The sequence below is a fragment of the Triturus cristatus genome, chromosome 12 (assembly GCF_964204655.1).
Source record: "Triturus cristatus chromosome 12, aTriCri1.1, whole genome shotgun sequence".
Classification (NCBI taxonomy): Eukaryota; Metazoa; Chordata; class Amphibia; order Caudata; family Salamandridae; genus Triturus; species Triturus cristatus.
This window is the reverse complement of record NC_140595.1, coordinates 212,906,767-212,932,481: the sequence shown is the minus strand read 5'-3', so window position 1 is coordinate 212,932,481 and position 25,715 is coordinate 212,906,767. Positions and strand designations below refer to the sequence as shown.

At 45.7% G+C, this 25,715-nt stretch overlaps 1 protein-coding gene across 1 annotated transcript in view; it reads left to right on the top strand.

Moving 5' to 3' along the window:
* The first annotated feature begins 7,107 nt into the window (after window positions 1-7,107).
* The window catches only part of LOC146773098 (chymotrypsinogen 2-like), a 29,345-nt gene continuing 10,737 nt past the window's right edge, over window positions 7,108-25,715 (top strand). The window contains exons 1-4 of the mRNA XM_085637806.1: window positions 7,108-7,248; window positions 10,638-10,741; window positions 20,161-20,240; window positions 23,881-23,959. Of these exons, the coding sequence (XP_085493932.1) occupies window positions 7,197-7,248; window positions 10,638-10,741; window positions 20,161-20,240; window positions 23,881-23,959 (315 nt within the window). The 5' untranslated portion in view covers window positions 7,108-7,196. The remainder of the gene's footprint in view (window positions 7,249-10,637; window positions 10,742-20,160; window positions 20,241-23,880; window positions 23,960-25,715) is intronic.

Genomic DNA, 25,715 nt, shown 5'->3' with positions numbered 1-25,715 from the left:
CTAACCTGGCCCTCTCGGGAGAAGAAATTCAAGTAGTAGGTGTTTCAAATAAACGAATTAGCACTCCAATCACAGAACCCATGGAGGTGTGAATTGGCAAATTTAAAGAAATGCATAAGTTTGTGGTCTGTGATTCAAGCCCTGTAAACTTGCTTGGAAGAGGCCTGTTGTACAAAATGAATTGCACTATATTTTGCACACCGGATGGTGTTGCAATACAAACCCCAGATGAAGATGGAGTTTACAAGTTCATGTTAGCTAAACAGGAAACAGAAGTAAATGAATTATATTCAATGATGACACAAAATGAATTGCCTGCAGAAGTCAAACTGATTGTAAATGCAGAAATATGGGAATTTACTGGAAAAGAGATAGGATTAATGGCAAATGTAGATCCCGTAAAAGTGACTGTAAAAGAAGGTGCTGGTTACCCGAACACCCGACGATACAAATTGAGTCCAGAAGTAAAGGCAGGTGTCGCAGCAGAAATAGAGAGATTGGTCGAACAAGGCATTCTGAAAGAAATAATGAGTAGCCCGTGTAACTCACCTATAATTGGTATTAAGAAACCTAACGGAAAATACAGGGTGGTTCAAGACCTCAGGAAAATTAACAAAATTGTTGTACCATGCTGCCCAGTAGTGTCTAATCCAGCTGTGATTCTTTATCAGATACCATGGAAAGCAGGATGGTTCACAGTGATTGATTTATGTCATGCATTCTTTTCCATTCCATTGCATCCAGATAGAAAGTTTTTATTTTCGTTCAAATTTGATGAGCATGTTTATGTTTGGAATTGTGTGCCTCAAGGGTACACAGAAAGCCCTTCAATTTTTAATCAGATTCTCAAAAGAAGCCTTGAATCTCTTGTATTGCCCAGAGAGTCAGTCCTGGTGCAGTATATTGACGACCTATTGTTGGTGTCAAACACTCGAGAAGACTGTGTTACTGATTCAATTGCATTGTTAAATCATTTGGCAAAAGGTGGACATAAAGTGTCCCCTGAAAAACTCCAGTTTTGTAAAGATTCAGTAAAGTACTTGGGACATCAAATAGAAAGAGGAGTTAGAAGGGGGACCTCCTTAACAATCAGAATATTAAGACAAATGCAATTGCCACGAACCCAAAAAGAAATAAGAATGTTCCTCTGAGTTGTAGGATATTCTAGACAATGGATTGTAGGGTTTGCGTTACTAGCTAAGCCTTTGATACAGCTGACCAGTAAAAGAATGAAAGATCCCATAGAGTGGGATAACAAAAGCATGGGAGCTTTTAGAAAATTGCGGGAATGTTTGTGTGAAGTTCCTGCTTTAGGAATGCCCGACTATTCAAAAGAATTTGCATTATTCTGCTATGAGCGGGGAAATTGTGCACTTTCAGTTCTAACACAGAGACACGGATTAATGAGAAGGCCAGTGGCATATTTTTCTGCTACCTTGGATCCTGTGGCCTGTGCATTACCAGGTTGCTTAAAAGCTGTTGCCGCTACCTGTGTAAGCATAGAGCAGAGTGAATCAATTGTGATGGGACATCCTGTCAAGGTGTATGTTCCTCATGCAGTGGTGATACTACTGACCAGGACCCGAACACAGTACCTAACTGCTAGTAGGCCGACAAAATATGAAAGAGTAATACTAGGGGCTGAAAGCGTGACAATAGAAAGGTGTACTGTTCTTAACACAGCTACCTTACTACCCGATCCACATGAAGAGGAAGTGAGAGACGAGGTTGAGCATGAATGTCTTGATGTGACTGAACTTAGCACCAAACCACGTCCTGACATACAAAAAGAACCTTTGAAAAATGCAGAACATGAGCTGTTTGTATAGCCTAACTGGAGAGTTCTATAAAGAGTATGATGATCTTCTGACCCCACTATTACATGCTATGTATGAGGAGGTATTTCAAACAGCAGCTGCCCCCTCCCTGCGCAAGGCTTTGAGACCTTGAAAAAACCAGACACGGTTCCAGCCAGGACACAGAGTCATACAGACTGCTGTCCCTTATAAATATTGGCACAAAAATCTGAGCTAAGATAATAGCAACCAGACTTCAACTGCTACTCCCCAAATTGGTCTTAACCAGTCAGGCAGGGTTCAGACAATCCAGATCTATCACACACTATTTGCGCACCCTCTTTGCTTTACAGCATCAATTTAATACCTCCCTGCCAGCATTGGTGGTCCTACTAGACACCGCTAAAGCATTCCATGCTATCAAATGGGGATACATGTTCATGGTCATGGTAAGGATGAGGATACCAGAAGAATTTCTGCACTGGATCAGACTCCTATACATGACCCCTGTACCATGAATATACATTAATGGACATATGTCTAAAGCATTCCCCATTGGTAGAGGAACGCAATAGGGGTGCCTCCTGTCATTCCTTTTATTTGCACTCACAATCAAACCATTGGCCTGTGCCATGCAGCAGAGACATGTTGCATCGGCACTGAAATTCAGACTGCGTCCTCCTAGGATATCAGTATGACATTGGACCCATCTACGCACCTGTCATCTGTAATTAGGGAGTAGGTGCTATGGATCATAAATTGGTCGAAATCAGTTATATTTCTCCTATCGCCCAACACTCCAGAGTGCCCCCTTGAGTTTCTATATGTGTGGAGCATGGACCCGGTCGAATACTTGGGGACAGAGATCCACAGAGAAACTGAAGTAGTAGTCAGGTTTAACAATGACAAGGCAATCGCAACCCTAACAGATCAGGCTGGTAGATAGACGAGGCTACTATTATTGTTAGTGGATAGGATTGCCATTATAAACATTGTAGTCTTAACCACATTTCTTGATCTATTTATCAATATACCCATAGTGTTGGCGATGTACTTTAAAAAAAACAAAAAAAAACTCCAGACACACCTGTTAACATTGGTATGGGCTGGGGAACAGCCAAGAATCAGCTGGGACACCCTCACACTGCCGCATGGAAGTGGTGGATTCAATGTACTGGATTTCCACCTCTTATTTATGTGCACAAGCCAACTCTGCCCATTATTGGTATGCACTACAAGTATATGTACAACATGTTGCAGTGGCACACAATGACGCTTATCCTATACCACTTAGGGCCTTATTACACCATAAGTGGGTGAGTCTAGCATGCACGGAAATTACCACAGTGCATTCCACAACAACAGCTTGGTGTGTCCTGGTAGACCGGGCCGGGACCACCCCCCCAATATATGCACCGGCTCTCCCAATGCGCTATTATCCTGCAATTTCGGTTTCCAAGGAAGACAAACAACTGCGCCTTCTCACATGCGCAAGCCTCACAACTATAGGGAAAGCATTCATTAACGACTTCTTTTGACCGTGGAGGACATTTCACAAAAACAGCGACATACCCCACTACTGACATTCACATATTACCGTCTTTGAGCGGCCCTACGCAAATTCTTTTCACAATTCCCCAGAAACCACCTACCTAAAATGCATTCCAGGTCATACTGACAAGTGGTACTCGTAGACACCTGATTTCAAAATTGTATAATGTGGCGCAGACAGACAAACCTCAGATTCATAGTAAGGCATTGGAGAGTTGGAATGGCATACTCGAGAAACCATTGGAGGTGGCAGATTGGTAGTTCTGCTATGCATAGCTGCATATCCTCCCATCCAACTCTAATTTGTGTATCATACATTTTAAATACTTGCACCAAATATACTATACGCCTGCAAAATTGCTCAAATTCGGGGTGCGGGCAGATGCAGTGTGTGCGACATGGGGTACCAGAGACAGACTTTCTACATCTAGCCTGGCAGTGCGACTCTGTTAGACGATACTGGCTCAAATTACCGAGACGTTAACAGATATGGTGTTAAAACAAGTAGACTGTGACCCTGGAGTGTGCCTATCGGGATGAGTCAAGAGCCTACTTCCCTCCAACCATAGATTTGCGTCAGTGGCCCTCTTCTTAGCAAAGAGGAGAGTAGTGCTTCACCGGGGTGCTCGTGCAATTACTACCAAGAAGAACTTGCTGCGGGATATGATGTACAGTAAGTCTCAATTGGAACTATATGCCGAAGAGCTACCAAGCCCTTCGCGGCCTAAAGACATTTGGAGTCCTTTAACAAAATATCTACTTTCTGTCCCTGATGGGCCATAGTAGACAATGCATTCAGAGCACTGGTAGACCCATATGTCATGTTTTAATACTTGCATTCGGACCTATGACATGATACAGTGGATGAATTCTAGGAGCATGTGGGGGGCATTGGTGGACGTAATGTTGTTGATTTGTTACATGGTGTTTTTATGTTTCTGAACATTGATAAAATACCAGAAATAAAATAATAAAACTTTTTAAAAAATCAATGTATTTCTGGCTTGTGAAGCCAATGTGACTCCACAATAAGGATCAGTGATCACCAAATATGGTTAAATGGATTTTATTTTAGGATACTAATCAATCCATTATATAAGCGAAATAAAAATACGTTTAAGAGATACAATAAGGCATCCGGTCAGCTGAAATATCTCAGTAGATTGAGCCGCATTAAAATGAGAGAGAGAATAGTGACAGCAACAACAATAACGAAACAAATTAAAGTAAATACTTCCCTCCTCTATTCCAAACCTTTATCGACTACAAGATCTATCCAATAATTCTACTTGGGAAGCTTAGAAGGTATCCGCATAATATAGCCTTCTGTAGAAGTTGATTGAACGTGTTACAGGAAAAGGGCAGGAATGTGCCGTATTTAGCACAATACTGCGCATTCTAGCGCAAACCCAGGCACTCGGGCACCCTGCTCCAAAGTGCAAGTGTTGCATGCATGGTTGTGTTTTTGCGGGAAGGGATACCTTCCTACACAAAAACAACCCCCTAAGTCATATTCCTCATTCTATGTGTAAAAACGAGTACAAATATATTTCAGCTTGTTATGGTGCACCTGGGAAGGTGTAGCATTTTGACACATTCCCAGGTTTACTAGTCTTGGTAAATCTGTAAATTAGTCAAAATCCATAGGTGGATGCATGGGAACACCCGTGCTCCACCTAGGGAACACCTTCCCAGGGCATAATAAAGCAAGGCAGTGGCTTGTGCTGCCTTGCGTTACTCCATAGTAACCAAACCATGCAGAGCCATGCAAGGTAGCTTTGCGTGCCTAGTAAATCTAACAGATTTGCGTTGCTTTGCGCTGCCTTGCGTTACTCAATAGTAACCAAACCATGCAAGGTGGCTTTGCGTGGCCTAGTAAATCTAACAGATTTGCGTTGCTTTGCGCTGCCTTGTGGGACGCAATGGCATCGCCTGGGCTTCATAAATCTGGGCCTGAGTATGTTGTCTCCTGCTGTCCTGGAAAGTAGATCCCATAAAGAGGCAATACATGAGGCTACAACAGTATTGGAGTTGGGAGTAGGGTCCTTGTACTGAATTAACTGCAATAGCAGAGTCAAGCTCCATGGTCACAGATGAGTGTTATCAAAAGGAGTTAAAAGATGAATCGTTTCATTGGTTTCAAGTGGAAAGTTTATAAAGCACGCACATCAAAATATTGCATAGCAGATATTGGAAAATAAGCAGTATCTTCTTTGCAACTTAGAGCCTACATGCGTAAAAATCTGATGTTTTTAACAAAAAATGCTTTATATCCACTTTGATATCATAATAGCTAAGTGAAAAATATGAACGCTCTTAGCAGAATAGTCAATTGCACTGCACCTTAATGAGAGGCAAACAGCACATGCTTTCTCAACAATAAAACAATAAATCATCAATAAAAATGTTATGTCCCCAAAGTAAATGCATCAAAGAACGTACACTGGGTTTACTTGATGGCCTCATCATCGAAACCTAGTAAGATCACAAATGGTAAAATGTCAGCATCCATAAAATGGCATGGGCTAGCTGGGCAGTCCATCTAAGCTAAAGCAAACCAGGAACAACACATGAAAGCCAATGGCAGACTGGGGCTGATCAAACCCCACTCTCTAACCTTCTAACTGTACTTTTTGACAAATTGATAGTATGAAGCCTTGGAGATAGCTAAAGCTGCTTGTAGGCAGACCAAAAAGGATAACGCAGTACATATGTTTTTAGGTCTCGCCTGACTCAGCGCATGCCCTGGTCTGGCGAGACTTATTGAGAGGGCTCCAAAAAGTGCTACCAGGCCAGCCTAGAGCTACAGTGCATGTGCGCGGGCGTGCGCGCCGCGCTTTACCGCGATTATTATTATGTTTTTTTAGAAGATGTGTTCAATGCATCTACCAGACAAGATACAGGGGCATAGTTCCCCCAAAAGGTCGGAGCACAGAGCTGTGCCAAATTCAGCAGCGCAGCACTCCGACATCTTTAAAATGCGAGGATGCGCAGAATTCACAAGAATATAGCGCACCCCTGTATTTCCTGTAGCACTGATGCAAAAAAGGTGCCTAGCGCCAGCGGAGGCACCCTGCCACAATGTGGCAAGGGTGCCTGGACTGCAGGGGTTATTGTTTACGTGCTGGAAGGTGTCCCTTGCTTCACATAAACAATCAATAATGGTGATTTGCTCTTTCACAGCACACATGGAAAGAGCAAAAAATTAAGGAAAAATAAGAATTTCTCCTTGTATCACCATTCTAATGCCTGGTAGTCCATGGCGTTAGTTTTTAGCACTGCCTCAGCCTTGTAAATCTGGGTCAGTGTCAAAAAGCAATGGGTGTTGTGGTTGAACGCCCACAGCAACACCCATTGCACTCCCCTTTGCTGCAGAGGTCTGCGGCAGAAAGGGGCATATGTACAGGGTGGCATGCCGTTAAGCCACGTTAAGTGGCTTAGCGCCAATTTATAAATAAGGGAAAAGGCGCTACACCCCAGAGCGTCAAAAAAAGTGAGGCACTGGTGGCGATCGGGGCTTGTAAATATGCCCCACAGCCTCTTAGCCATCAATAGCCTGCCTGCAGTGGAATCATAGCACAGCCCATGCATAGGAGCAATTGTCTCAAAACCAGACTTCTCCTGTGGAAATACACCTTATCACATTTTGTCATTCAGAGAACTGGTAACGTGCAACCCGTATCCTTATCTCCCCAAGGTCTGCAGATAGCATGAAGCTGCTTGGTCACATTTTCCAGTCCTCATTCCTGAAGGCCTTTTCCCATGAGGCTGAGCTTGACTGGTTTCAGGCGGATATAAAAAGCCCTTATGTTAATGTTTCAATCGTGTCTGGTGAAGACTTGAAGCATCATGGCATTCCTCTGGCTCCTCGCCTGTGTCGCCCTTCTTGGCACGGCCTCTGGTAAGTCACACCACCTCCGGTTCCAGGGAAGAGCGACCATGAAGAGATGTCCATAATCACTGCATCTATTTGGTGATAAATAAGCCCAGTGCTAACATGTTATATTACTAAACACAGTGGGGCATCTTTGTCATGTTTTGCATTGCCCTTGCACCATGGAAGGTAACGCAAGTGCAATGCAAAACCTAGATGAGATTTACGCTGCTACGCAAGGCCACCTCTACGGTGATTGCCAAATCCAGAATACCACAAGGCAGCGCAAGTCGCTGCCTTATGGTACTCTGCTCTAGGGAGGCATTCTATTGGTGCAGTGTGGGTGTTCCCTGCCATCCACCCATGGAGTTTGATGCATTCCCAGATTTACCATTAGTGGTAGACCTGGGAATGCATCAAAATGCTACGCCTTCCCAGGTGAGGCATAACGAGGAAAAATATCTTCATTATCTTTATTTCACCATGGTGCAAGGGTGTCTACGTTGGCGCTAGGCAGCTTTTTTTCAGCATTGGAACAAGGGAAACCATAGGGGTCCGTCGTATTCTTGTGAATACAGCACATCCCTGCATTTTCAAAATGACGTGGTGCCGCTAAATTGCTTGCAGCGCTGCCTCATTTCTTTGTAAATATGCCGCAATGTTTGTACACAACATTTAAACAAGCATGTTTTATAATGTGGCCTGGTATGTTAAGTAAACCAAACCTTTGATATGCGCTATTTTGCTGATTAAAATTCATTTTCCACAGGGGTATATTTACTAACGCCTGCACAGTGCTCCTGCAGTGCAGCGCAACTGAGCGTAACACTCGCAGGCCTTTATGATGTATAGTAAAAAGGAGTTACAAGCACAACGCTGAGCAGCAACTTTAGTTGAAATGTGACATAAAATGTAAGAGAGAGTTTGGCAGTGCCACATCTACTTAAATATGGCACTGCTTCTCTCTTCATTAGCGTTGGTGCTCTTTTAATATGCCTAGCACTGGGCATTCCCCCTTTTCAACGTATGCAAGGATGTGTGCATGTTGTCTAGCATAGGTTCTGTACTGAAAAAGTACCATTCAATTACAAGAAACTATGCTGAGACATACTTTAAAGCTTTTCAAACACTGTACGTGTGATGTGCAATCAGCATACATGCAAAGTTTGAAAGGTTTAGAGAAATAACAAGATTTCTGCAAGTTAACTCCTGGCTCAAGGAGGCATTATATTTTGGTGCAAAGCCATGTCTACTGATGTTTTTTGATGCAAATCTTTTTTAACGTCAGTGAGAGCCTGGGAACCCCCATGTACCACACATGGAATGACTGCTTGACACAAAGTAACGCAAAGCATCACAAAGTGATAAATTGCGTCACTTTTAGACAACTTTGCAGATCAAAAAACGTTTTGTTTTAGAAAATAAATATCAAATCAACACTGTGCCAGCTTTTGATCAATGTTGATGACCGCACAGGCCCAAAGGGGCATGTTTTTGAGTGGGGTTGCATCGCGCTTTACGACGCAAGCCCTGCATGGCTTCATAAATCCAAAGTAATGCAACGCAGCGCAAATTAGCATTATTCTGCCCTGCGAAGGCATTGCATGGGTGTTCCCGCTCAACTCCCATGGATTTTGATGCAGTCCCAGATTTATCAATGCTGATAGACCTGGGAATGCACCAAAATGCTACACTTTCCAAAGTGAGGCGTAACAAGGATAAATCGCTTTATTTCTCCATCTTACTTCCTCTTTCTATCTGTGCTGTATTCTGCAGCACACACAGAACGAGGAAAAAGCCTCAGGAGGTTGTTTTTCTGCAGGAAGGTGGCCATTTCTGCACAAAAACAACCCTCCTCACAACGCAGGCACCCTTGGACCATGGTGCAAGGGTGCCTGTGTTGGTGCTAGGCTGCAAAAATGCCACCAGCACAGGAAGAAAGGTAGGAATGTGCCATAGTCTTTTAAATATGGTGCATTCCTGCCCTCTCCCTGTCACACAGTGCAGCAGGGTAACTTGCAGCGCTGCGTGTGACTTTGCCATAAACATGGCTCAAAGTGTTGATAAATCTTCTTCACTGTATAAAAGAGATTTTATTTTTACAAGACTGGAGGCTCTATCTGGTGAAGTGTAAAATCATATTAATATGTTTAAAAGAAACACGTTTGTCAGTCTAAATCCTCACATGAACATTGTCCTAAGCTTTCAATTTTCCTGTTTCCAAGCTTGTGTAGCTCAACCACTGCAGGGCACGTTCTTTGAATACTGGTGTTGTACTCCAGTTCTTTCATGATGGGGCATATTTATGAGCCCCTTTGCATTGCTCTTGCAACAAGCAACGTGGTGCAGGAGCGACAACTTAAAAATGAAATTTATGAAGCCACTCAAGGCCACCTTACACGGCCCTAAGTAGCTTCATAAATCTCGAGTAATGCAGCTCAACTCCAATTGCAAAGTTGCATTACTCTACACAAGGATGGCGTTTCCATGGGAATCATGCGGGCGTTCCCAAGCAATATCCATGGATTTTGATACTTTTCCAGATTTACCAGTAGTGGTAGACCTGGGAATGTGCCAAAAACCTACAAACCTACACCTCCACAGATGAGGTGTAACAAGGAGAAATTTGGTTATTTCTCGTTTTTTCTTTTAATCCTGCAGCACACATAGAAAGAGGAACCCGCCTCAATGGATTGTTTTTGTGCAGGAAGATACCCCTTCCTGGACAAAACAATCCTCCTTACAACCCAGGCACCCTTGCACCATGGTGCAAGGGTGCCTACATTGGTGCTAGACAGCCAAAAGAGAGCCAGCGCAGGAGTAAAGGCGGGAATGTGCCATATTGGTTTAAATACGGCGCATTCCTGCCCTTTCCCTATCACACAGTGCAACTCAGCAGGCAAATTTGTTGCACTGCACTGCGCAACTAGACCATAAATGTTATGTTATGTTAGATAGTTTTGTTAAGCACTCAAATGCCCATGGGTGTCTTGGCGCTAGCTGAAAGGCCTCAAAAGAAATGAACCCAAGGACATTTTTAGCAGGACATAAAAAGCCAGGTTTTTAGCGATTTCCTGAAAGTTAAAAAATTTGGCATAGATTTGATATAAAGGGGAAGATTATTCCAGGCTTTTGTGGATCCCACAACAAAACCTCTGCCGGCCCAGAAGGCGCGCTTATACCTATGGCCCTGTGAATTCAAGCAAAAAAGTACCTTGACTGTATGAGCTACAAAGGAAATTTGAACGCTCTGCATTATCTAAATGAGAGGTAGAGTATAAAGCTTTACAGTGGATTCATTCTGATAGGTATTTTTAATATCGGACATGCCCTTTTAACGCCTTTCGGAGCCTAGAAGATATATTTGCATTGGGTATTTGGTATAGTAGCACTAACCTTTAATTTTCATTTCCCAGGCTGTGGTGTTCCCTCCATTAGGCCTGTCATTTCTGGCTATGCTCGTATTGTGAATGGCGAGCCAGCTGTGTCCGGATCGTGGCCCTGGCAGGTGTCACTTCAGGTAAGGCGACTTGAAAGTCTTTCAATGTATACATTCAGTATTGGGTTAGAAGACAATAGATCGCATTACTAACCACAAACAGGGCTATGGTCATTGGCACTGCTAATGGTTCACCTAATGTAAACTTTGCAAGCTACATATTATTGGCACAGCTAAGTGACTGCATCACTGACACCACTCACAGCACACGTAATGGGCACAGCACAGGGCCTGTCTCTCAAACAACAATCAAAGGCCTGTATCTCAAACAACAATCAAAGCGCCATGGTGCAAGGGTGCATGCGTTGTATGCAGGATTGTTTTTATGAATGACGGGGCACCTTACAGCACAAAAATAAGCCCCGGAGGCATATTTCTCTTTAAATGTGTGCTGCAGAATCTGGGAATGCTTCAAAAACCATGGAAATTGCGCAGGAACACCCAATCAATGCCCATGGAACGCCTTCCTAGGGCGGAGTAAGGCAACACAGGGATTTGCAATGTGTTGCCTTACTCCAGATTTATAAAGCCACTCAGGACTTCTTAAAGTGGCCTTGCATGACTTCATAAATCACATGTAAGATATGCATTGCTCTTGCACCATGCAACATGGTGCAAGAGCAACACAAACCGGTTCATTAGTAGGGCCCTTAGTAATTTCTCTATTTCTCCGCCTACCACCTGCATTATCAGAAAAGGCCAAAAGCTCTTGCTGCATACACATATATTTATATTTTCCTATACATATGCTCATAGGCAGAAAACTTTGTCACGCTATCAACGTTTTCAGAAAACAAATATCCATATCCTAATTCCTGCTCAGAACATGCACCCAAGACTACCTTGTGGGTGGTAACAAGGCACCTTCCATGGACAAACCCAGGGGCATATTTATAAGCCTTCTGCACCACCGGAGCGTCACTTTTTATGATACTCCGGTGGCGCAGTGCCATTTTCCATATTTGCAAGGTGGCGCTAAGCCACTTTGGATGGCTTAACATCACCTTGTAAATATGCCCCTTTCCGCCGCAGTCCTTTGCGGCAAAGAAGCGTGTTGCTGTGGGTGTTCCATTGCAACACCCATTGCTTTTTGACGCTGCCCCAGATTTACAAGGCTGAGCCTGCGCCAAAAAGGCGTTGGAAAGAGCAAATAACAAGGAGAAATGAATAATTTCTCCTCATTGCACCATTCCATGAGCGCTGCATTCTGCAGCACACACAGAAGGTGCAAATCGCCATTATTGATTGATTATGTGCTGGAAGGTGTCCCTTCCTGCACATAAACAATAGTCCCTGCAGGCAGGCACCCTTGCAACATGGCGACCGGGTGCCTGCACTGGCGCTATGCAGTTTTTTTTATTGTGTTAGGGGAAACACAGGGGTGCGCCATATTCTTGTCAATATGGTGCATCCCTGCGTTTTGAAAATTTCGGGGCACGGCACTGCCAAATTTGGTGCAGCTCCGCGCTTTGACATTTTCTTGGGAATATCCCCCCTAGTCTTATCCAAAATGTTCTCCCTACGCTTACCACCATCAACGCAAATGTCACAGTAACCTTTGTACTCATGCACATTTCAATGAATCTGTGATGCATCCTCAGGTACATTGAAGACATTGACATCTCCTCCCCAGCCCTCTCTGTCCCACCTGGAGTAGCTCACACACCATAGGTGTGGCTGCACCAACCCTTCAGCAGCCACATACCGAACTTGCTCCAAGAACGTCACCTGATCCCCGTGCATTTCTCCTTAACAGACAATGCCTCTTTGCTATTGGCTGATGTGGTGCTCATGCTGTGTGTTCACCGGCTAAGACCTGCCATTCTCACTGAACCTGGCTCTCATGGAAGCCTCACCCCAAACCGGGCACACTTGTGCAATGAAGCATGTCCACAAATTATCATTAGAGGCATAATACTCTGTATGTGTGCTTCAAAATGTAGCACACACACAAAGAGGAAGTAACGAGAAGAAATATAGACATTTTTCCTTGTGACACATAGGTCGGGTAGTTGCACCATTTTGGCGCAAACCCAGGTTTATTGATTTTAGTAAAATTTTGCCAAAATATATGGGTGGATACATGGGAATGCCACGTTGCGTGGTGCAAAAGTGATGCAACACCTTGATAAATATGGCCACTGGCTCCCAACTCCGGAAAAGCTTATGACAAGCCTGGACTGGCAATGAGAGATGTCCATTGCATTCAGTAGTATAACAAAATGATGCCTCCCCCTGTAGAATGCGATGAGGGCCCCCTGAGCCTCCCATGTTTTACAGATATTCATTGGCCCTTGGCTGAGTGGGGCTTCCCTGAAGGTCGGGGCCATTAAAGTGTTGTGGGCCCCATGCACCAGAGCAGCTGCAGGGCCTTGCATTCCACCCTTGATTGCATTAAGAAATTATTTAGAATGTGACCATGCACGCAACAAGTGGTAAGGCATGCATTACATATGGGGAGGGGCGAAGCTAGGATGACTCTACCCTTCTACCCTTAGCATCGTAGGCATTTGTTGCCCTAGTGGTGGTGTAGGTCTATGCACCAGGCTCTTCTTTTTCTCTGCTCTTCGCTTTGAGACCAGACCTACAGGGCCATGTTTATCAAAACTTATTGCAGTGCGCTGCAGGAAGTCACATTGCTGCACTGCGCTATAGGGAAAGGACATGACTTATCTGTATTTTCCACAATATGGTGGATTCCTGCGTTTCCCAGCTCTGGTGCACAATATGCGGCATAGCGCCAAGGCAGGCACCCTTGCACCATGGTGCAAGGTTGCCTACATTGCACACAGGATTATTTTTGTGCAGGAAGGGGCACCTACCTGCACAAAAACGATCCCTTAAGGCATTTCCCTCTTTCTATGTGTGCTGTAAAGTGCAGCACAGATAGAAAGAGAAAGTAACAAGGAGAAATAAAGATATTACTCCTCGGTATGCCTCTCCTGTGAAAGCATAGAATTTTGGTGCATTTCGAGGTCTACCAGTGATGGGAAATCAGGAAAAGTGTCAAAATCCATGGGTGTTGCATGGGAACACCCTGGAAAGCCTCCCTGGGACAGAGTAACACAACGCAGCGATTTGCGCAGAGTTGCATTACTCCAGATTTTTGCAATCCACTCTGGCCACTGAAGTGGGACTTGCGTGGCTTGATAAATCGCATCTTAGGGGTTGCATCAAAATGAGTGGTGCAAAAGCGACGCAATCCCTCGATAAATATAGCCCTCACTCTGCGGTGATTCCTTCTACAAAAAGTCTTCTAGATATTGAAACCAAGAGGGTATCATGCAGGACTAAAAGAATGAGCTGTTTTATTATGTTTTATCAGCAAAGCAATCCTATAATTGATCAAGAAACACATTTTTTAAAGCGCAGTAACAACAGACTTTGCAAAGGGTCAGAACAGCAGGAAATGAGTAAATTGTAGAATTTGCTATGAGAATTCCAAAATAGTTGCATGTTTGTCCTTTCAAATATAGGTTTTGTACTAAACTATTCTTTAATCAGTGCGTAATGAACGAGTTACTTACCTTCGGTAACGATGTATCTGGTAGAGACACAGTCTAGCTGCAGATTCCTTGACTTAGAATATCCCCAGGTGTCAGACTGGATCCGGAAAATTTCCCGCAGCAGCACCGCACGGCTCCGCCCTGACGTCGTCCACGGACGTGACGTCAGTGGAGTCATATATCCCCTCCCGGTGAGCTGACGTCAGTTTTTGTCGGAGAGACATTTCGCGCGACAACGCGGAGCCACCACCAAAAACTGTGAGAATATGGGAACAGTGGGCGTAAAAGATAGAAAATGCAAAAGAAAGCAAATGGTGAAAAAACAGCACTATAAAGGACAGTGCCAGGCACTGTATATTGAAAACTAGGTAGAAGAAGATGTGAGAAAAAACATCGTGGCAGACGACAGAAGTCTGCAACCATAATAGAGAACTGTAAAGGACAACAAGTCTGGAACCTATGAGCAACGACAATCCATCACAAGATGGCACCAGAAAGGGACGTCGTAGCCCCAGTAAGACACCCATAGACAGGGTCAGAGTAGAGCCAATGGATTTCAAACTAATGGGCCACTAGGGAGGTAAAAGACCCCAAGGTGATTAAGAAGGGGAGAGAGGGGAGAGGGAGGGAGAGAAGTAAATCCCCCACTAGACAACCCAGGGCGTGGGGATGTAAAAGGACACCCGACATATGAGCTTTCCGCCCATTCACGAGAACAGCGGGGTGGAGCAAGCAAAACAGAATGAATTATTCTGTGTAGGAGTGAATTGAAAGATGTCATACTGCAGAAAGACAAATCCAGCCGGAGGGAGGCGAATGCAGGAAGCCCAACCTGAAAAGGTCCTTGCAGAGTGGGGAGGACGGGCAGGCGTTAAGGAATCTGCGGCTAGGCTGTGTCTCTACCAGATACATTGTTACCGAAGGTAAGTAACTCGTTCATCTGATAGAGACATCTAGCCGCAGATTCCTTAACTTAGAATAGATACTAAAGCCATACCCATAGAGGAGGCGGGTCTGCGACTGAACCCCACCAAGTTCCTGAGGGAACATAGCCGTCAGCAAGTTGACGAAATACAGTGGGGACAGCAAGCCGGCGCAGTCACACCAGACCAGGAGGCCCTGAAAACAGCGTTAACAATGGGAGGCAAGGGCAGCGCAAGCTGTCCAAGACAGCTGGTAAACCCTGTATGTATACTGGGTTGAGAGAAGAAAGCGTAAAGCTAGAATGCCGGAGCAGAAGTGAGAGGTCTTGGCTTTGCCAAGATGAGAATTGAACCTAGGGTCCAATGGATCTGCAGAATCAGATGTCAGCGTATACTGGTCCAGTAGGCACAACAATGGAAACAAGCACCATTGAACCTGCACCGGCTAAGAGACGTGGGATAGCATTGGCAGGATAGCGACCAATGGTCAGAAAGTGCTCATAGTAACAGGAACACAATATACTCCAGCACGCAGTCACCCCTTCACAAGACATGAGAGAGGGCCGACGGCAACCATGAGAAGTTCCCAACACAGAACTACAGGAAGAATGATATGTTCCTGTCTTCCACATGCCTAAGTATACCTCGAGGACGGTAGAACCACTCGAGGTATAGGAAAAAAAACACCTTTTAGGGTAGTATGAGCAGCCACAGAGGGGAAGGATGCATTAGCAGGTATGCAACTGTTAAAAAAGCAGGGGTATCTGGCAAGCAGGACACCCACACATGAGTTTGCCAGGTGAGCCGACCTGCACAAAGACACACCGCAGGAAGGGACATGTTTACGCGAGTCTGCTGTGTGAGAACACAAAAAGGAGGCTTTACGTGATGAAAGACTTGGGTACTTGAAAGAACCCACAGTTAAATGGAAGCAGAAATAGACAGGGGAATGTCCGGAGCTGGCAGCGACATTATCTACCCTCCCGGGAGGAGTCAACGTCCTCCGGTAGACAGATGAAGAAGTGGAACCAGACACGATAGTGGGAACATTTAGGACTATCCTAATGGCCCAGGGACCCAAGAAGCGAGTAGCCTGAAGAGAACACTCCTTTGAGAGTGCTACAGCAGGAACCCAATGCAGAAGTGTGGAAAACACCTGAGCAGAATGCATCAGGAAAAAACATCTGTTGAGGAAGTGGCCATAAATGGGGTGTATAATGTAATGCACAGCATAGATGTACATGGGGCAAAGATGTCCCTTTTAAGAAGAAGAAGCCCAGACAGGGCTGAAGTACAAGAAAGTAATACCCAACCCGAATAGTGAAGGGTAGAACCAGCACCGCAGAAGCGTGAGAAATAACATAAACACCCTAGGAAGCGAATCACACCAGGGTGCACTTTCATCACGCACAACAGGAAGAGCATGCCGTGCTACGACTTCTCCCTGGCGCTAACAAGACAGGGCGTCAGTTGTGGAAGAACCACGCCTGGACGTAACCAAACAAGGCTCCCAGGGGACAGTGGCCGGTAAAAAGGGGAAAACAGCCAATGCCTGAAAGTACTACGGCGAACCGTAGACCACAACCTTTTTTAGCGCCATACGACGACACCCACATGTGGGACACACACAGCAGAAAAAGAAGACAGGGTGATATATAAAAGATCCCCTGTGAATAATACTCCCCAGGAGTGTGCGTTATTAAGTACCCCACTTAGGGTAAGTCTTAACCCCGGCAAGGGGCCTCTTCTGGACCAACCAAGGCAAACAGGGCGGCACATCCGCCCAGACCATCTGGGTATTACGTCATAAACCCAAGGTCCTAAACAAGGAAGGCAACTCTGCCTATTTAGCAAAGCAATATAAATTCACACATAGTGTGACAAAACAGGCTCACAAAGCCAAGAGAGCTTGGTCGCAAGGGCCAGCGAATCAAAGCTTGGTCGCAAAGGCCAGCGAATCACGGGAGACCAGACATAAGGCGGGAGACGGCTGAATCAGCGCGACAATCAAAAAGGTCTACACCATTGAATGGCAGATCCCGCAGAGCCTCCGAACGTTGACGGGGAAACGACTATCCAGCAGCCACGCATGGGGCACAAAGCAACCGACCGTGCCATTGCCCTACTAACAGAGTCGGTAGCGTCTAGGGCCGAATGAATGGAATATTGTGCCAATCCACGCCCATCAAGAAGAAGACGCTGCAAGTCTGCCCTGGGTACTTCCGGGAGAGAAGGAAGAATGAGCTCAACCAAATCCCAAAGGGCAAAGGAAGCACGTGCAAAAACGCAAGACGTGTTTAAGGCACGAATGGCAGCACTGGTGGAGGTAAAAATGTTGCATCCACAGGTCTCCAGCCACCGAGCTTCAGGGCGCAACGGTAAAGCGAAAGAAGGTTGTAAGGCGAAACCAGCCTGAACAACCAGACCCTGAGCTCTAGGGTGAAGAGATAAGCAGAGTGGATCATCCGGGGCAGGACAGTACCGGCGAGCAATGGCTCTATCAACGGGGTCACCAGAGGAGGGCAGCGCCCAGGCCCCCAGCATGATATCAAATAAAGACCGACCAAGGGGCAGCAACGGCTCCACGTCCACAGGCTCCATATGGAGGAGATCCAATAAAGGATCAGTGGGAAGGGAAACCCCAGGGGTTTGCAAGCGGAGAATATCTGCAGCCCTGCGAATAGCCCTTGCGAAGGCCGCACTAGCCTCTGTCGCCATCCTGGGAGGCGACAACAATCCGATGGGTGGGGACAGCTGAAGGCTAACCCATCCACCAGAGAACAAGAGTGGACCAGCCTGGGGTTGATCCAAGGGCCAAGGAACACTAGGCACCTGTATCAAGGGGCTCGTAATCGACCCTGGGTATGGTGAACCTTTTTGTGAGCTGATCCTCCTGTAACAAGGCACCACCGGCGCCGCCTCAAGGTCGAAAACCGCGAAAGGGGATTCGACGTGGGCCTCCCCCAGGTGGACTCGACCTCCACCTGGGGGGAGGCAGGGGAGCTACCGGGCGTGTTAAGGAGCTCCTGTAGAACAGGAGCAGTCGGCTCCAGCGGCGCTGGCCGGCACCGACGCAGCGTGGAGCCCGGTGCCGCATCAGCTCCTGTACTGCATTGCCCCATGTGGCTTCCTGCGCAGTCGGCTCCAGCGGCGCCAGCACCGGCGCTGGCCGGCTCCGAAGCAGAGCCCAGCACCGCTTCCATTGTCAGCGCAGGAAGCCGCACGGGGCTATTCGTTGACTGGACAGCCGGCGTGGACAGACGACCGGGATGCCCTTCCGGGCCATGTCCCGTTGTTGTCGTATCGACTCCGGAGCCGGAGTCGATGCACACAGCCGGCGCCGAGGGCGAATCCGCCGGCAAAGATCCGACATGAGTGCCTTCCTCCTCTGTGGGACTCAGAGGCGCACCAGGGAGAGGGGGTAACCCAAAGAAAGATTGGAGTGCCTTACAGTAGGTCTCCATTTAGGTTCTGGTAGCCCCGACACCCGGGAAGGGTGGCTATGGGGGAGACGACTGCTGGGTGCCCGTGCCTGGCAAGGACCGAGAGCCGCAGGCCCCAGGGTCACGCTGACCGGAGGATGTCCTCTGCAAGTTACGCTTATGTTTACCTGCCTTCAAACGACGTTCGCAGGAACGACCCCGTGAGTGACGCCAAACCGGAGGGGAAGACCGACGGCGTGAAGGAGCAGGACCAGACATTGGGGCAGCCAGCAGCTTCATATGATGCTCCCTAAGGGACTTAGGCTTCATCTGTTGACAGGCGTCGCACTCTTTGGAGTCGTGGTGCTCTCCAAAGCACCACAAACATATTGCATGTGGACATCTGTCGCTTGCAGGTCTCACGCGCCTTAAAGCCCGAAGGCATCGCACACTGTTCCGTGACGCCGAAGGAGTCAAAAAGGCCCGAAAAACAGGCCTAGGAACCGGGATCCATGTTGGTACGCGGAAAAAAAGAAAACGGACATCAGTGCGCCGGGAGGGGCATATATGGCTCCACTGACGTCAAGTCTGTGGACGACGTCAGGGCGGAGCCGTGCGGCGCAGCCCCCGGTGCGCAGAGGTACTGCTGCGGAATGTTTTCCGGATCCAGTCTGACGCCTGGGGATATTCTAAGTTTAGGAATCTGCGGCTAGATGTCTCTATCAGATTTGTAAAATAATAAGTGCCCATGGCCACAACTCAGCGCTGCCCGCGGGCTTACAATCAATCAAATGTCAGCATACTAAATGCCAGTGCAATCTTCAAACCACCGCAGGCCTCTTTAATCCACTACCAGACGCTACCTTGCACTTTATCTCTTTCAGAATCCTGCTTCCTCTTTTTGTACTGATTTCTCCGTCTTTCTCTTTCTTTCTCCTTTTTGTGATTTTCCATCTTTTGCTCTCAGGAAATGTCTAATGAGGAAAAGTAAGTGTTGATCTCCAACAATAACTGACGGAGGCCATCACTGGCAACCACCGGCTCAAATTAAGCGCTTGTGTTAAGACATTTTCCACTCTACATATTTGCAGTACAGTGTAGCACACATGCAAAGTGTGACAGGTTTGGAGAAAAGAAGTATGCACATGTTTTCAGAGAAAATCCCTATCTTCCAATGTTAGTAGAGAGGGATTTGCATCAAAACCTGCAGGTGGTCGATTGGCAGCCAAAAGTGCGCCAGCACTCGGAAGAGAAAAACAGCGCCATATCTGTGTAGATACGAGGCTTTTTAGTGTTTCTATTGACGCAACGCTGTGCTGCATTTAGTCAAAAATGTGTAAATCTGCCTTGCCTTTGGGTTACTTTTAGGCAACTTTTTAGCCCAGAATTTTTTTTACAAATCAACACTTTGCATTGCTTTGCATCACTTCTGGTCTCTTGAAGTATTTTAATCCATTTTATTTTTTATTGTGAGTCTGCCGTATGATTAAAATCATGATAGACATTTATGACATTGATATCGAAATGGAAATCAGAGACATGTTTTCGTAATGGAAATGACCCTTGTCTCCCTTTCTTACAATTCTCAGGACAGCACTGGATTCCATTTCTGTGGCGGCTCTCTGGTCAACAGCCTGTGGGTGGTCACTGCTGCCCACTGCAGCGTCAGGTATCAATACTTCATCCTTTTGTGTTTTCTTTTGGTGGCAGGGTGAGTAGTGGGACATCAGCAGGGAGGTGGTGTTAAAACAAGCGAACAGTCTAATTTTACTTTCTGGCTGCACACATGTGGTTCAGTGAAGTTGTTTATGCAGTAGAGGCAGGACTTTAAGTGGGCCGGAACTTGCTGGTGCTCAGCACCGGCAGTTCTAAAAAAGCAGGCGATGAAACTGGTCTCTATCGGGCTCTCCATTTTTGCCCTCACCCTCAGGGTGGAAAAAAAAATCTTAAATCTGCAGCAGTGCCACCCATTACTGCCTGTGATGCAACTTCAAAGAGACTCGTAGTAGTTCTTTTACAGCCTCATCATTTCCGAGCAGAAGTATTTTCAGTATTATATGCAACAAAGCCATAGTTGTTGGTTAAGTATCTTATGCAACTAACAGCCATTGACAAAGCCAATAGCCCTTAGCTTGTTGTATGTAATCTTACTTAATGTATTATATATCTGCCATATTGCTGCTTCTGTGATAGAATCCAGTCAGGCGGCACGCTATCTTAAGCACTGATTTTTACCTTACGCGTTTTAAGCCACGCCCTTAACTGCATCGGCTACGCCTCTTTGTGACCCACGTTTTTTCATCCCACTCAAAGCCCTGAGTAGAGGTCCAGTTTGCGAAGATGGTATAGCCTAGCCTTCACCATGCACATGGTGGTGGGGTCTCGAGAGAAAGGTGTCCATCTGAAATGACCTGCTGTGAGATGGCAAAATGGCAGCAAGTTTAACAGATATTCCCTGATGAGGAGCGCTGTAGCGTTGATGATAAATTCTCTGAGCACTCTTCTTAAGTTTAAGTTTGTTAGAAAATAGCCTCCAAGTCCACCTCCAATGAAAAATAGAAAATAAAATCAATGGAATGCAGAATGGAGCAGCCAGAGCCAAGTGCAGCACTGACAACCCCCCCACTCAAACCCCCAACAGCCAGGATGACCAGCCAGAGTCCAAGTGAGAAGCAGTGCCATAGGGATAGGCTGGCCCCATGCATTGCTGGACTTGCGTCATGCTTGCAACACAACTGTAGCAATGCGTGACTTTAAAGCTACCAGATACCTCAGATTCCAGCTGTATCGGTCATTGATTGAGACATGGAGCGCCGTACATTGAATACAGCACATCCATGGTGTTGCATCGCTACGACAAAACAGTGTTGTAACAATTTTCACTGCACCCTCCTTGCAACACTTTTCATGAATTGAACCCAGGAATGCGCCCTATCTTATTGATAGGACGCATCACTGTCCTTTTATTTTGGCGCAGGGCAGCGCAGCAATGTTCCTTGCAGCGCTGTCCAACATCCAAACATCTAATATGTGGACCCAAGTGTTTGCACCAATTTTGAGACCAGCTATTTTCTGCTCTTAAAATACTGCCTGTAACTGGACTTAGCAGCAGTTTTGGGGGGTTATTACTGTATCGGAATTTCATTATAAATATCAGGGAATGGGGTTAGTAGCAGATTTTGCACTGGAACTCCCACCTTGCATCTCACTTTCGTTAAGTCCCGCTAAGAGAAGTGGCGATCCTAAAATTCACGTTTGCGCCGGAAAAGTGCCACTAACTGCAGTTAGCAGCATTTTGTAAATAAGGCGATAAAAAAGGCTGCCATAATATCAAAAAAATGGCGCTACAGCGGCATTATGTTCTCGTACATATGCCCCAAAGTTTTTAGATGGACCAAAGTGGCGACCAGGCAGGGTGAACTTGGAGGCATTGGCTGGGATTGGTGATCTGACCTTCATCGCAATATGGTAGTGCTCTCTTCAAGAAAAAGGTAACTGTTAGCTTTTGAGCCCATGGACTGGAAAAGTTTGGAAAACAAACGGAAGACAGTCTGGAGACATGTCATTGTGACAACACAGAGAACAGTCAGCTGATGAGGTGGTAACACTATATAAGCAAAGCAAATTTCTAAATAAATGCACAATTCTTATTCCGATAGGGTTGGGTGCGTCTACACAAGCTCTATTAATGCATTCACTGATAATACCCCTTGTCTACTTTACTAAAGATTGGCATCACTCTAGACCCAATAGTGCATAAAGAACCCCACTCCCCCAACCTTTCAACATAATTATATTTACTTCATGAGTTTGTGTATCCCATTATTAGGATCACACAATTATTGAACTTTTATTGGACAAGTCACAGAGTCTAATCCCCTGCTTGGTGGACCAATCATCAGTAGGACATTGACTCCATTTGATCATGGGTCAGCAGTCCATCATGGCATCATGAACTGTGTCAACCAGTTGCAATCGTGGGGTTCAGTGTAACCTGGTGTCTTTCCAACAAAATGAACTTTAGCCCCAACCCCGCTGTAAGGTGTTCTGCATGGTATTTCAGTTGTTGCCTCTCCCAGAAAAGTTCTAGACTTCGTTGTGCACCAATGATTATTACATGCCAAAGTGAAGGACAGCTACCACTCCCTCTCAAAGCTATTGGGAGGCCATAGGTTGGTTTCAGCTTACACTTGCAGGCCCTGTAGCCTCAGAAATGTTCGGCGCAAGCAAGATAAAAACAACATGTTGCTCACTTGGCATTTCAGTATTTGTTTTACACAAACCCCTAGAGCTGGAGTTTGATTCTTTTTTTTTAACACAAACAATGCCCTGATAGCAGTGCTCGCCAGGAGTCCACTGCAGCTTGCACCATGCCAGCTCTGCCAGTGATAGTACAAACAGAACCCCTACAGTGTGACAATTCAGACTATTCCAGGCCCCCAGTGTTAGAAGCATGGCTTAGGTGGCAGATATTAGTCATTTTTAATGTATATTGGATTAATAAACCACTGTTTTCATGCTCACCTCCAAATTAAACCAACTCTGCATGACTTTGCATGGCCTCATAGATGTGAAGTAAGGCAAAGCAGAGCAAGCTGTTGCCCTACTCTGCATCAAGGAGGCATTCCATGGGTGTTGTGGTGGGTTTTCCCATGCAGCACTCATGAATTTTGATGCTGCCCCAGATTTACTTATCCAATCACGTAAACCTGGGGCAGCGCTAAAACTTTACCCCAGAGCAGGCATAACAAGAAGCAATCATTTTTATTTCTCCTTGTCTATTCCTCCTTCTGTGTGTGCTGCATTTTACAGCACAGATAGAAAAAGGAAAAAACCTCTCTGGAGTGTTTTTGTGCAGGAAGGTGTCCCTTCCTGCACAAAGACAATTCTGCCTGCAACAGAGGCACCCTTGCAACATGGTGCAAGGGTGCCTACATTGGAGCTAGCAAATTGTACACCAGCGCAGGGGGAATGGACAGGAATGTACCGTATTTTATAAATACGGTGCATTCCTGCCCTTTTGCAGTGGTGTAGGGCAGTGCAGCAAGAACAATTGCAGAGCTGCCCTACGCCAATTTCTCATAAATGAGGCCTGTGTGCTTCAGTCGATGCGAACCGCGGGTTTGGTGGTGCAGGAGCCCTGTCTATTTACGACGGAGCTTCCACTAAGCCAATCGCTAAATGACCCGACTGTGTTTTTTAACTATTCTTGCTGCAGCAAAGGGTCACCTTTGATTTCAGCAAGTATGTAATACTTCAGGAAAGAAAGAACCCTCAACATGTTTTTCTTCTGATGTCGTAATTTACAGGACATCACACCGTGTAATTCTTGGCGAGTTCGACCACAGTTCTTCTGCAGAGCCCATTCAAGTGAAGAGCATCGCTAAGGTAAGAGTATCCGTGTCTCTATCGTGCCACGGGAAGTCAGATAACTCAATGACTTCCTGCACCAGCTGCAAAGCGATTTCCATGTCAACGAGATGTTCAGCTCCTGACTCACTGTTGCGCGGCTTGACGCATACATATGCAATTGGAAAAGCACAAGCTGGGGCTTTTTTTTAAGAGCCCTGCATCACTTTTTCAGCACAAAAAGTGGTGCATGCATGACACAGGTCTCCCATAAAGATTTATGGAGCCACACAAATCCACATTGCAAGGCTTTTAGTGGCTTCATAAATGATGAGTAAGGCGATGCAGTGCAAATTGCTGTGCCGCATTACTTTGTGCCCAGAAGGTGTTCCATGGGCGTTGCGGTGAGTTTTCCCACGCAACACCCATGCAATTTGACACTGTCCCAGATTTACAAAGTGATGTAAACCTGGGGAAGCCACACATCTGTACAGCTACCGAGGTGAGGAGAAATATGTTAATTTTGGCTTGTTTTATCCTCTTCCCATGTGTGCTGCATTGTGAAGCACACAAAGAAAGAGAAAAACGCCTCATATGATTGTTTTTGTGCTGGAGGGTGCCCCTCTATACAAAAACAATTCTGCTCGCAACGGAGGCACCCTTGCACTATGGTGCAAGGATGCCTACATTTGCGCTAGGCTACCAAAACGACACCAGCCCAAGCAAAAATGACAGAAATTCATCATATTGAATAAATACGGTGCATTCCTACCCTTTCACTGTGGCGTAGGACAGCGCAGCTAGGTGCCTTGCTGCTGTGCCCTACGCCAAAATGGTAAAAACAAGGCCCTCAGAGTTCAGGTTTATGTTTCATTCTAGTGCCAGTCTAACCTTTGTTATTAACTAGTGTTTCTTGACCTGTGGTTCGAGAACCCTTGGAGGTCTTTGATGTATACTCAGATGGTCTACAATTGTTTTGATCTTAAATGATAATAAAATGAATACACTATGGGCCTTATTTATGGGGAATTGGCGTAGGGCAGCGCTGCAAGTCTTCTTGCTGCACTTCCCAAAGCGAAAGGGCAGGAATGCACCGTATTTATGAAATACGGTGCATTCCTGTCATTTTCGCCTGCGCTGGTGCACAATTTTCTGCCTAGCGGCAGTGCAAGCACCCTTACACTGTGGCAAGGGTGTCTGCGTTGCATGCAGGATTGTTTTAGTGCTGGAAGTGGCACCTTACTGCACAAAAACAATCCTGAGAGGCATTTTACTCTTTCCATGTGTGATGCATTTTGCAGCACATATAGAAAGAGGAAAAAACAATGAGAAATAAAAATGTCACCTCGTTACGCCTGCTCTGGGGAGTTGAATGTTTTGGCGCTGCCCCAGGTTTACGAGATTAAGAAAATCTGGGGCAGCGTCAAAATTCATGGGTGTTGTGTGGGAAAACCTGCGACGCTACTGGAACACCTTCCTGGCAGAGTAAGGCAACTCAGCGACTTGCTCTGCTTTGTCGTACTCCATATCTATGAGGCCATGTACAGCAACACAAAGTGGCCTTGTGTGGCCTCATAGATATGGTTAAGAGATTTGAGCCGCACAAGCCTCTCATAAATAAGCCTCTAAAACTATAAAATTATTTTAAAAAATGATAAAATATATACAAAGAAAAAATGAAAATTTGAAACTTTTTCTGTATTTGATTGTAAATGAAAAACAAAAATTTCAATATTTGAGCATGTGTATGGCGTTCTATATTTTTGTTTAATGTTTTGACGTTAATATCATAAAA